Source organism: Zonotrichia leucophrys, chromosome 3 (genome assembly GCF_028769735.1).
Source record: "Zonotrichia leucophrys gambelii isolate GWCS_2022_RI chromosome 3, RI_Zleu_2.0, whole genome shotgun sequence".
In the NCBI taxonomy this organism is placed as follows: Eukaryota; Metazoa; Chordata; class Aves; order Passeriformes; family Passerellidae; genus Zonotrichia; species Zonotrichia leucophrys.
Window position 1 is genome coordinate 27,549,580 of NC_088172.1, and position 12,479 is coordinate 27,562,058.

A 12,479-nucleotide genomic window follows, 5' to 3' on the forward strand; every position below is an offset into this window, starting at 1 on the left:
CTTTTTTGGTACATTTATAGAAGCTGAAAAACAGTGTGCAGCTATGCTTATCCTGTTCTTACATCTTAATTTTTTTAAAAGGACCTGCCAATATCTAGACTGTTTTTTTGTTTAAGTGCAGGAAACTAAAAATTTTCATTTGTAGGGTGTACCTACACTGTTCTGATTTCGCAGTTGTACATGTGAAAAAGTAAAATCAGAACAACTCATGGCATAAGGATTGCAGATCATTCTGGGCAAATAATCAGACATCCTGCATTAGAGAACTTCCTCATTTATATATATATATATATATATGTATATGTATATGTATATGTATGTATATGTATATATGTATCTTTTTTTAAACATATGTATTGTAAACCAAATCTCTACCTTCAGCCAAAACCAGCTGTGCACTGTAGTGGCTCTCTTATGAGCATTGTCACAGGACAATAGCTTTGGAAACAGAGTGTTGTGTTGTCTGTGAGTGTAAAGATAGTGAAAATATGTGAATGGAAATCATGTGATTTCCTTGGAATGCTATATCAAACCTCTTGATTGACTCTCATAAATTGCTTTGCAATTACTGCACTAATTCTTTTCCCTAGTTAGAGATGAAACAATATATTTACTCAACAAGTTTTCTAACACTTAAAAATGTGTCAGAAGAAGTCTGAGCTGCCTTCATAATAACATATGTGCTTTGAAGCATATACTGGAATTTTTTACAAGTTTTTGCAGAATTTATTATTCTCCTACAGGACAAAACTAGATTGTAAACCCATAAATATCAAATTAGGTTGCTTGCAGTTTACACCAGAGTAGCCTCATTTCAGAGATGCTCAGAAACCACAGGAGGGAGTGGATTGCATCAGCTCTCAGGCCCGTGAAGGTACTTTCCATAACTTGCCATTCATGCAGGCAGCAATTGTGAAGCAAATCCTCTTCTCAGCTTACTTTGACCCATATGGACAGTCTGGTTCTGTGGAGCCAGATTTCCTTCCTGAGCTGCTACTTGGGATGCTAATGCAGAGGAATTAAGGGGCTGCCTTAAGGCTCCTTACATGCACACAGTAAGCAAGTGCCCTGCATCCAAGCACTACTGCATTTGAATTCTTAATGGCAAGTCAGTTATTGGTGTTTATTTTTTTGTTTCCTTCATACAATATTGTAAATGTTTATGTTAGCATAAAGGCAGGATTAAAAAAATTATTTTTAATCATCTCCTACACACCAAGCAACACGCTGGCATCTGATTTGTTTCACTTCATTGATAATATTCTCAGAGCCTTTTGTGCTGAGGCATGAAAAGTTAATTACTTGCAGCACAGGGTATTTATTACATATCCTTGGGTTCTAAGTGTTACTATTTTCTGGATGGACTATTTAAATGCATTTTTGAGGTAGCAATATTTTTTGTTATTGTTATTTTAATGCATGTCACAATTATGTAAATTTTTCATTCTATCTGGACTTTACCAAAGGATTGTTTTCTCTTTTTCCTTTATGTACTGATGACACATTCTTTTAGCCACTGAGAACTGTGTGCCCATTACTACTTTTCACTATATTTTAGATATTAGATAGTGACACCAAAAGAAAGACTGTCAGATACCTTAAAAGAAGTGAGTGTAACTCAGTTCAAGCACAAATAAAGCTGATGTAAAAGGACTGAGCTTTGTGGCATCCAAAAGTCTGTACATTTCTACTGAAGTTCGTCACTGTCTGCCACTAATCCCACAAAGCTCAGTAGGGATCAGCTGCTGATAACACCAATGAAAGGGGGTCTTTGTTACAGCACTCTGGGTTTTTGTACATATTGAAGACCTTGTGAGCCTCATTCAGATTGTCTGTTACTTAGCAAACATTAACAGTGTGTATAATGCAGTGCTTCAGACAAATCTGTATTTTCTCAGGCTTTTTGGTGTTATTTCCATTTATCACAAATGTTTTATATACAATTCATGCTTATGATTTAATTCTCTATCCAAAATAAATGCGTCATAAATAAACAGTTGATTTTTTTGGTCTTCTTTTCAGTGGCAAAATAATGATTGCATGGATAAAGTTCAAAGCTAGAATGTTTTGCCTGTGGTGGATTTATTATTACCATCATAAAAGTTGTCTTCAAAGAGTTAAAGCTGGTTAGTTAGTTATCCCAATTCTCCCTGTTTAATGAAATTATTTTGTTTCCTTAAACTGTGTTTAATAAGTAATAAGGAAGACTGGAAAATTAACACACATCTTGCTGTGTTGATTTAGGTTTAGTTCATTCTGTTTTCTCTCTGAAGTCTACAAGCCTTTAAGTGCTAGCTAATCTCTTCATTTCTGACATGCACATCTTTCTACTGCCTAAGCGCCTGTGCTGTTCTTGAAGCAGCCTCAGAGATTATTTAAATCCACATGCTTTTCTTTTTCACCTGCTCACCATTTCCCACATACTTTTCTTGTGTACTTAAAAACACTATAATTGTACTCTTAGAAACTCCATTGCCATATTAGGTCTAACTTAACACGACCACATTATCCAAGGACAGTCCCTACATCCATTGTCCTGCAACTGCAGGAATACTGCTAGATCTCCCCTCGAGTTCTGAAAGTGCCTGGCAGCAATTCCATACTCAGGACTGCATTTTAAAATGGATAGCTACTAGTGTTGGGGGGTAATGGCTCAGGTTGTGCATATACAGGTAAGATGCAAGCAAAGTTAAGACTATGGTAAGTATGATGAGAGCAGACTGCAGAGTTATTTTTAGATGGCAGTGCAGGAAATAAAATGATGTGCTTAAAACCCACAAAATGCTAAATTCAAACCTATAAAGTGCAGAGTCATTGTGACTGGAGCAGCCATAATTAGCAAAGTGAGGGACCAAGGCTGGTGTAAAGGCTGGAAGGCACGTCCTGCACAGAGTGGCTGAGGACACTGGCTTTGCCTAGTTTGGAGCAAAGGCAGCTGAGGGTGAAGCTTTAAAGCTTCCTGAGGAATGGACATGGGGGGAGAGGGAGGTGCTGAGCTCTTCTCCCCAGGATGCAGTGACAGGACATATGGGAATGGTTCCAAGCTGCACCAGGGGAGGTTCAGACAAGACATCATGAGCATTTCTGAGGTTGGTCAGACACTGGAACAGGCTTCCTTAAGAGACAGTGCTCTGCACCTGTTGGTGTTTAAGAGCTGCTTGGACACCAACCTTAACAACATCTAATATTGGTCAGCCCTGGAGCTCGGGCACTTGGGGAGATAGTCACCATGGGTCCCTTCCAGCTGAAACACTCAATTCCAGTCTATCCATATAGTCACAGTGCCATGCTATACAAACTGTGTCTTCTCAGTATAACTTCTGCACTGAATCCTTCTGCCTGAGCCTCCTTAGGCAGAGGTTGGCCCAAGCTGTACAGTCTGTGTAGCGCCTTTCCCTACCACTCAGAGCAGCTATGAACAGTTCCCACAGGAGGATGCAGGCCTTTTGTAAGCCTGGAATGCCAAGTAGCTAAGTACAAGTGTCAGTAGTTTCCATAGTCCAGAACACCTCTGGACTATGATCTTCAGGCAAAATTCAAGAGCAGAACCACCACTCTGAAAAGAGTTCCTTTCTGTACTGCCTATGACATGCCATGTCCCCTACCACCAAGAAATTGTCCCTCCAAACTAATTTCTTACCATTGCTATGGATTCCAGGTCATCATATGCAGGCAAGTGAAAAATGTAGCAAGGTATAGCCCCTGAAAGATATCCAAGTTTATATAATCATAGAATAGGTTTGGGCTGGAGAAGATGTTAAAGATCATCCAGTTGTGATTCCCCTGACAGGGGACACCTCCTACTAGAGCATGTTGCTTTAAGTTCATCACTGCCAGATATTCCCATTCAAGGCAGTTGATCTTGCATATTTTTGAATAAGTGAGGACTTTACCATACAAGGATAGAAGATGCCAGGCTTGCAGGCTTACTTTTGTTTCTAAATGTATTCTTCACTTTAAAGGTCATCATATTTTATTTAGCAGACATTCATAAAGTGCTTGATCTCATATGCTACAAGCCTGACTCTGGGAAAAAAAATAGATTTATGCTCTTTTGTTTAAATTCTACTTTGTTTTGAGCCATACCTTATTACAATGGGGAAACTTTGAATCGCTATGCTTTTTTTTTTCCATGTTCAAGCCAGGTGAACTTCAGTCTTAGTTGTCTTTTTTACTGAACTTTGTCTACTGAATTTAATTTCTTAGACTTTTGTAGTATTCTAAGTAGCTTTTTGAAGACAGGCCAATTTCAAGATTCTAAATTCCAGTGGGGCAATGGAGCGCTGCTGTCTTCTGAACTGAGTTTCAGGAATTGGTCCTTTACAGCAAATTTATGAGAGGAATAAAGGTGCTTTGTGTTTGACAACAATACAGGCTTTTCTTTCTTTCTAAAAATTCTTGAATCTGAGAACATTCCTCATCTTGCCCATTTTGTGCCCATGGGAATTAATGTCTCTTCATTCCCAAACACGATCCCGTTGTCTTCCATGTAAGTGCTGTCACCTGAAGCTTTGCTGATTCTGGCACGGAATTGTAATTCTTTAATTTCTCAGAAGAGAAATCACCTTATCTCAAGCTATATATCAGGGATGTGACACAACAGAGCAGCGCATTGAATATGGTCTGGTGAGTGCAAAAGTGGCCCACAGACTTCTGGCCTTGCCTATTTTCATTGGTGATCTGGAGCTGTAGGATCAGAATAAGATCAAAAGGCCATGTCTGTGTAGTCTTTAGACACAGCTGAGCTACTGACAGGAATGATGACAGATTCAACATGACCTGAGGCTTGAGAAGCGACCCTTCAGCATGTGCTTCTTGTGAACATTGTGACTGCAGAAGAATTTACAACTGCCTGGGTTCTAGAAAGACTGAGTTTCCTCTGTAGATGTTACTCTCCTCCCCTTGTGTCAACAGGCTGGTTTATGGCCCAGTGGAGACTCAATGGCTGTGGTGGCTTGGGATGGTGACACAGGGTGAGAGAGCAGCCCAGGGGAAACACAAGCTGTGCAGATGAACGTCAGAAGAACCTCTCTGGGACTCTAGCAAGGTAACTGCAGGAGTCAGCATCCCTGAGGGCTTCCCCTCTATGTGCATTCCTGAGGTAGCCCAGGGGCCTGAGGCTTCACCTTCAGCACAGCACAGCTCGAGGCTCTGCGAGAGGGGAGGCACTGCTCGAGGGCATCCTGGAAGGTAACACTCAGCAGGGCTCACATTCATCCAGGGCACACCTCACAAATACTGTGACCCTAAGATATTAATATTGAATTTAAATTAAAACATGTGGTGTAGCTCTGCCAAATCTCAGTAAGCAAAATTCTGGTTACACTGGAAGATGTTACAGAATCAGTCCTGCCCAGTTTTACCCTTGGAGTAGCATGGTCCCCCACTGCTGGTTTAAATAATATCTTTGGGGAACTTTGAGGGAAATAGAAAAAAATGCAACACTCTACTCCATGTTTTCCATCTTGCTTTCATCTACACACTACTATTTCAATTACAGGTGAAATTGTTACTATTAGTGCTAGGCAAAATAGATCTTTTGAAATTCTCCACAAAAGTCTGAGAGCAATGCAAAGATATATGATGTAAAATGTAGTAAGGGTGGGAAAAGCATACAATCACATGTGCTTAAACCAGATTTTCAAGTAGGCACTTCCAAATGCAAAAGGACCTGAAAAAAGCATACCTTTCTCAACTAACTTTTTTAATTTGCAGAGTTTGCACTAATTTGTAGAAATAAATCTCTGGAAATAGTCCTATGAGGCCAAATAAATTTTCAAATAGGAATTATTTTCAAGTTAATTCTAAAAGAGCAGACACATGCTATTCTAAAGCTGCTACATATTGTAATTGTTATCATTAAAACATGAGTTACATCTCCAAAATCATATCAAAGACTTTAAAATAACCAGGTATTTGCTCTTCTGGGGATTTATACATTTAGAAATCACAAGAACTCTTTCTCCTAAACTGTGGCAACAAATTTTCAAAAGTGGAAGCTGTTTTGAAAGTGTTTCTTTGAACAATCAACATCAGGGATTGATACTTCACGGGAAGAATGTAAGAATTGGGATGAAACAGCAGAATCCACTAATAAGGCTCACCACAAAGTGTTTTACTAAGCTGCTATGAATTATATATACGAGAGAAATTTCCTGAGTTTACCATCCACCTGCCTGAAAATTGTCACCCAGTAATTAGCAGCTGCCAGACTACATTCATTTGCATGCCTATTTTTAAAGTTCAAAGATAAGTGATGACGCTAGTGAGATTTTCTATGGACCATCTTCTTGTTGTGTTCCCTCAAAACACCCTTCATAGAATTAACAAATATACCTCAGAATCATTGTAAGTACTGAGTATACACAAAGAAGGCCAAGAAAAAGTATTTCCTCTAACTATCTAAAGCTACCAAAGAAAGGAATTCTGTGAAAAACCATTGACATAAAATAAAGATAGAGCAAACAGAAACAATCTGTCATGGAGATGGATAGTGGTTGGCAATAATGACACAACTGCTGTGGGTTAAAAAATAAAAGCCTTACACATTTTGGGTCCTATCCTAGGCACCCTGTGCTTGAGGGATCATCATATTCTAACCAGATCATCACGTTCTTTCCCTGCTATTCTCAAAAGTCCATTAGCATGTCCTCTCATTAAACAGACATTAATTTTTCCTCTGATCCATGACATTTACCTCTGACTCTGACATGTTAAATTTCAAGGACTCAAAGTCTTTTGTGCTTTCTTTCATGTTGACCCTTATTCTTGCAATAATTCCCCCTTAAACGCACCAATCTATCACATAATCCTTCTAGAAAATCCTACTCAAAATGTCTAAAGAAACATTTGGGCAACAGTGTGTGAAGATCACAGACTGTAATACAGACCAATAATGGTCCAGTATTTCCTTATATTAACTCAATTGCCTTTCATTAGCTAATTTTAGATATCAAGATCTCCAGAGGCTGCCTTATTGTTCTGTTTCTATAGCACCTGGTCCTCAGTTTGAGTTCTCACTAGCAGTGATGCAAATAAAGATTTTGACATAGAGATAAGATTTCTAAAGGCTCAAAACCAACCATACAAATAAACAAAAACATAAGAAAATCAGTTATTTTAAAATCTGTCTTACTATTTTGAAGATGACATGTTTTTAACAACACTGACTGATGTAACCATTAATGCTGTTTTGAAGTCAGTGGTGGGAGAAATGTTTGTACAAATCAAGTATTCTGTCTAATGGAGCTGTAGTTGGTGTGTATCCAGCAGATTAGAAGCTTTTCAGCAATGTGCAGAGCATGAATATTTGGAAAATATTTTTGTTTATTTCTCTTTAGTAGAAGACCTCTAACTGAGTGACTGGGTCAAAGAGGGTACTGGCATTCTATCGAGGGAGGGAGGGTTCAAAACCAGAACAGGAGGAGCCATGGTGAGGAAGCAATCAGGAAAACCTAGAGGAAAAGCAGTAGTACCCCATTCTGCACAAGCAAGCTTTGTTCACAGCTGTCTCCTTATCAAAGCATTCCAGTTCAGTACTTATTCACAGGTTCAAAGAATGGGGTGTTGAAATTAGGTATCACTCTTAAATACCTAAAGGCGGGACTATAGGGTTAGATGAGCCTGAGCACGACATTGGGACCAGAAAGTCTAATAATACTCTTGAATATAACAATGAAGAAGTAGAGAAGCAGGAAAATAATTTATTGAGGTGTTAGAACTGTAAAAATGATGGAAGGGCTGAGAAAACAGCCTTTCAGTGAGAGACACAGGACTTGCACACACTAATAAAAGTGTTACTGCAGAGTAATGAGGTGCCATGTGTCAGCTGACTCACAGTCACCACCTGGATACTCAGTCTGGGTTTGTGGCCAATGCAAAGCAATTCAAATTAACTCTCCCCTCTTTAAAAGAGGGGAATTGTTCAGTTTGGTTTATCAACAAATAAGCTGGGAAATTATTTCATGCCTGTGTACAAGAATGCTTACAAGTAGAAAAGCCTGAGTTCTTTAGAAAGCCTAACATTTCTTTAACTACTGAAAAATTGGAATAATAGCTGTAGATGCGATTATCTGATGTCCTAAAACATAACAGGGGCAGGGAATTCTCTGAACTGTTGAGCCTTGATGTCAAGTCTAAACAACTTCTAGAAGGTCTACCCAAGCACAAGTTTTTAGCTTCATAAAGAGAAGAGCTGAGGCAAATGCACAGTCTGTCAAGCAAAAAGGCCTTGCAGCTTCATTGAGATGGCAAATTTTTGAATCTATTTAAGTTAAAGAGAGAAGATCAGATACCACTGCAATCATGTAACCTAACCTGCTGTAAAAAAGAGAATCTGTAGAACTCAAAGACTCATTGCATGATGGTACTCTCTGTCCTGTTTTCCGCTGAGAGAGAGTTAATCTCCATCTTCACAGATGGCACAATTCTGTGTTTGGAATTTAGTATGAGAATAATGTTGATATCACACCAATCTAGTTGTTGCTAAGTAGTGCTTACTCTAATCGAACTTTCCATGTTCCCGTGCTCTGCCTGCAAGCAGGTGCACGAGAAGCCAGGAAGTGCATAACTGGGACAGCTGATGTGACCAGGCCAAGGGGACATTCTTGACCACTGAATGTTATATTCAGCACATAAACTGGGGTTGGCTGGGGGCATCAACCACTGCTCAGTGATGGGACAGGTACTGGCCAGTGGCTGGTGAGCATTGTCCCATGTATCGCTTGTTCCTCTTCAGTTTTACTCCTTTCTCTCACACCTTCCCAATAAAATTACTATTATAATCATTATCATAATATTTTGTTTCCATTATTAAACTGTTCTTACCTCGTCCTACAAGTGTTTCCTTTATTTTTTGATTCTCCTTTCCACTGGGCAGAGCAGCAGTCATCAATGTCTGTGTGTACTTTGTTGTTTTGTACTGGACTGGAGTTAAACCATGACACCATCTCAGTTGCATATACTCCAATATCAAACTGTGGATGCAACCACTAGAGGCTGCATTATTATGTTGCAGATTTGCACACTATATCTGACAGAACAGCTGCTTCAGAAAGTCAAAGTCTAGGAGTATTTGCCTTTCAGATCCCAAGTTTTTCACCCCCTTCAAAATATCAAAATAAATATGCTACACTGGAAGATATGGTAGGCAGTTTAAGAATGCTAGTGTTTACTAAGTTTGGGTAACAGTGTGGTAAGTGTTGCTTTAAAGGTACCACCATCAGATAATGCAAAAATGAAAATTTAAGATCACACATTTTTAGCAAGAATTAATATTTATACTCAACTATATTTATTTATTATGTGATGTACAAATACAGACAAGAAATTTAATGCATGCAGCAGAACAATGTATACCTTTATATGCTGTAGTAATCATACCTAAGTATTAACAAGGAGAGGAGCAATGAAGTTAAAAGCAAAATAACAGTGGTGACTTTCATTGGAGAAAATAAGGAATGATTAGGATAGAAAAACTACTAAGAGTTAAAAAACTGAAAGAACATGCAGATAGACCCTGCAATTCATTCATCTGATTTACTACAACCAGTAAAATAAATATGGCTGACAAGCTTTATTATTTATGCTAAAGGATCTAGCAAGGATTGCAAAGGGCAGTAACATCTGGGCAGGCTTACAGTTATTTATTTGGACATTTTACAAATGGCAGCAAAAGAGTACCTGCTTACTCATCTGAATTCCCCGAAGAGTTTTAAAACAGAGTAATAAAGAATCACTTATAGAAAGCTAATAACTATCACCAGAGGGGAGTGAAAGAGCCACAGGAGAATTTCTGGGCCAAAATACAGACTTCTGAAGCTTTCTGCAGGAATCAGCTAGAAGTCCCAAGGGCTTTGAGGCCAAAAGAAACCCCTGCCATGGATCACATCCCTGTATTCCCAATGCAAGCAACACCATGGTCGTTCAGTGACACCTTGCCAGTGTCCCTTCTGCTGCATCAGTCACAAATGCCACAGCTCCGGCTGAGTTTCACCCCTTTTTGCCTTGAGTGATCCTTGTGGCTTTATACTGAAGAACAAAGCACCTCCTCTGACAGCAACTTTTCCTTGAGTACAGAAAAAGCTTTTTAAGAATTTAGATTGAAACGTTACTTAGCCTAAAATTATTTTTGCACGGACCTCTTGGGAACGACAACATTTCTCTTTAGCTCCCTCTAAACCAGACAACGAATTCGTAAAACAGATTAAACTGTTGAAACATAAATTACGAGCCGTGAGGGAAGAGACTGTCTCTGCACCTGCGAGCAGACCCGGAGGGGACAGTACGGAGACCTGTCCTGTGGGCTTCAACCTGTTCCCCCTGCTGCCAGGCAGGCACGGCGCCTCACCTTCCCCTGCCCTTGGGTTTTTGTTGTTAAACACTATCCGAACCACACGGCTGGATTCGTCCTGCCTGTCGCTGGGATTACCCAGCCGGCGCCTGCCACCTCCTCTCCCCTCGGGGCTGGGGGAGGACGGACTGAGGGAGGGAAAGAGGGAGGGGGCCGCCATCTTCTCAGGGCGGGCGCCGGTGGCGGGTGCGCGGCGGCAGGTCCGCTCCGGGGGCTGCCGGTCCGCTCCGGGGGCTGCCGGGCGTCCGCGGCCGCGCCCCCGCCCCGCGAGCGTGTGAGGGAGCGAGGGAGGAGGAGGAAAGCGAGAGGGAAAAAGCGAACGGGAGGGCGGGGTGTGGAGGCAGCTCCCGCGGCTGGGCGTGTGCCCGGCCCCCGGTGCTGCGTGACCGCGCGGGAGGAGCAGGAGGAGGAGTGTGGGTGCGGGGAATTTCCTTGTGTGGCGGCGGAGGAACAACACCGCTCCAGACAGCGGGGCTGCGAGGAGGGCGCTGCCGCCGCCGCCGGTTGCCGAGCGATGTGAGGGGGAGCCCCCCCTCTACGCCCTCCCCTCCCTGCCCCTGGAGCCGCCTGCTTTCCCCCTCCCTCCCCTAGCTCATCCCCGCCCCGCCATGCCGGACCAGATCTCCGTGTCGGAATTCGTGTCCGAGACCAATGAGGATTACAAGTCACCCACCGCCTCCAACTTCACCACCCGGATGGCCCAGTGCAGGAACACGGTGGCGGCCATCGAGGAGGTGAGCCCGGGCGGGGGGCGCGGGGCGCGCAGCCCTCTCTGGCCTGGCTGCAGAGAACAAGGCGCTACCGGCGCTGGCTCCTGCCGCTCCCTCTCCCGCCCGGCCCCGAGCAGCGCCCTCGGCTGCCGCTTCGAGGAAATGGAAACGGGGCTCGCCCGAGTGGAGAGGGGAAAGAAAAGGAGGGGGGAAGGGCCGGGGCGCCGCTCCCCCGGCCCGCGGGGCTCACGCTCCGCCCGCCCCTCAGCGCACGGCGGGGCAGGGTGGTCCGCCGCCCTCAGATGGGGGAGCCCGAGCCGTCCCTTCTCGTTCCTCCAGACGCTCGAGGAGCCCCGATCTGGGCGGTTCCGGCCGCTTTCCTCGCAAATGGGGGTGGGGGAACTTGAACTCTGCAGTCTCCTCCGTCAGCCCCTTCCTTCACATCGCCACCTGAACCGCCTTGGTCTCTCCAGCTGCCGTGTGGGGCTTCGGCTCTCCCTGTTTGTCCTTTCCCTGAGTGTGTGTCTGCCTGCCTCCGGGCACAGGTGGGATTTAATCCGCTTTCCGTTTCCCGCACACAGAAATTTAAACGCGCTTCCCCCGGCCATACGGTTTAAGGCAGCTTTCCCTGGGGATCCGCTCCCTCAGGGCCGTGCCCGCTCTTGGGTGTCGGGATCCCGAGCTCCCTCTTCCCTGCCTCCTCCGGGACGGCCGGGCTGCTCGTGCCTGCCGTGAGCCGCTTTTGTCTCGCCCGGAGCCGGGTGTTTTTCTGTCTTTAAAGATACTCGGAACGTGCTGTTGGACCTGATGGTGAGAGCCCACCCTCCCTGCACGGGGGATGTCTGCCAGCGCTCGGGAAAGGGAGGCTCTTTTCCCTCCTGTTTCAAATCAGAGGGAAATCTGGGACAGGTCTGAACACAGTGAGAGCACATTCCACATCCCAGTCATACATGCACAATGAAATGAGAAGCGTCTGGGTATCTTGACTCCTTTAGCAGCTTTTCTGAAGTAACTTGTAGGAAGAAGGAATCTTACTTGTGCTGCAGATTAATTTGCTCCATCTACCTGTTACATCAGTTCTTACAGTGTGTGTTTAGTTGATTTGTTTTGCAGTAAGCATATATTTTAAAAAGAGCCTCTTCAGCAAAAAGAATCTTGTCAGTTGTTGGTGTCCCTTCTTTCAAAAGAACTGCCACTAGCAATGGATTATTAACTTGTCTTAAGTGAACAAAACCCAGGTTAGGTGTTTAAACACCCTTTTCAGGATTTTCCTGTTTTGCCAGTTCCCAAAACCACTAAAGCAAGGAGCTGAATTCAAAATAATCTTGCTCCTGAGGTAATTTTCTGCCCTGCAAGCTTGCACTTAAATGCCTGTATTTAATTATGCTTTATTAACCCGATAGTCTTAAGATCAACAA

At 43.0% G+C, this 12,479-nt stretch overlaps 1 protein-coding gene across 4 annotated transcripts in view; it reads left to right on the top strand.

Annotated features, from left to right (window-relative positions):
- The first annotated feature begins 10,694 nt into the window (after positions 1-10,694).
- Positions 10,695-12,479, top strand: part of ASAP2 (ArfGAP with SH3 domain, ankyrin repeat and PH domain 2) — an 85,385-nt gene continuing 83,600 nt past the window's right edge. For 3 of the 4 annotated variants that reach the window (XM_064707688.1, XM_064707689.1, XM_064707691.1), the window contains exon 1: positions 10,695-11,085. In XM_064707688.1, the coding sequence (XP_064563758.1) occupies positions 10,960-11,085 (126 nt within the window). In that variant the 5' untranslated portion in view covers positions 10,695-10,959. Of the gene's footprint in view, positions 11,086-11,333; positions 11,872-12,479 lie in introns of those variants that run through there. The other variant, XM_064707690.1, reaches the window with a different exon arrangement.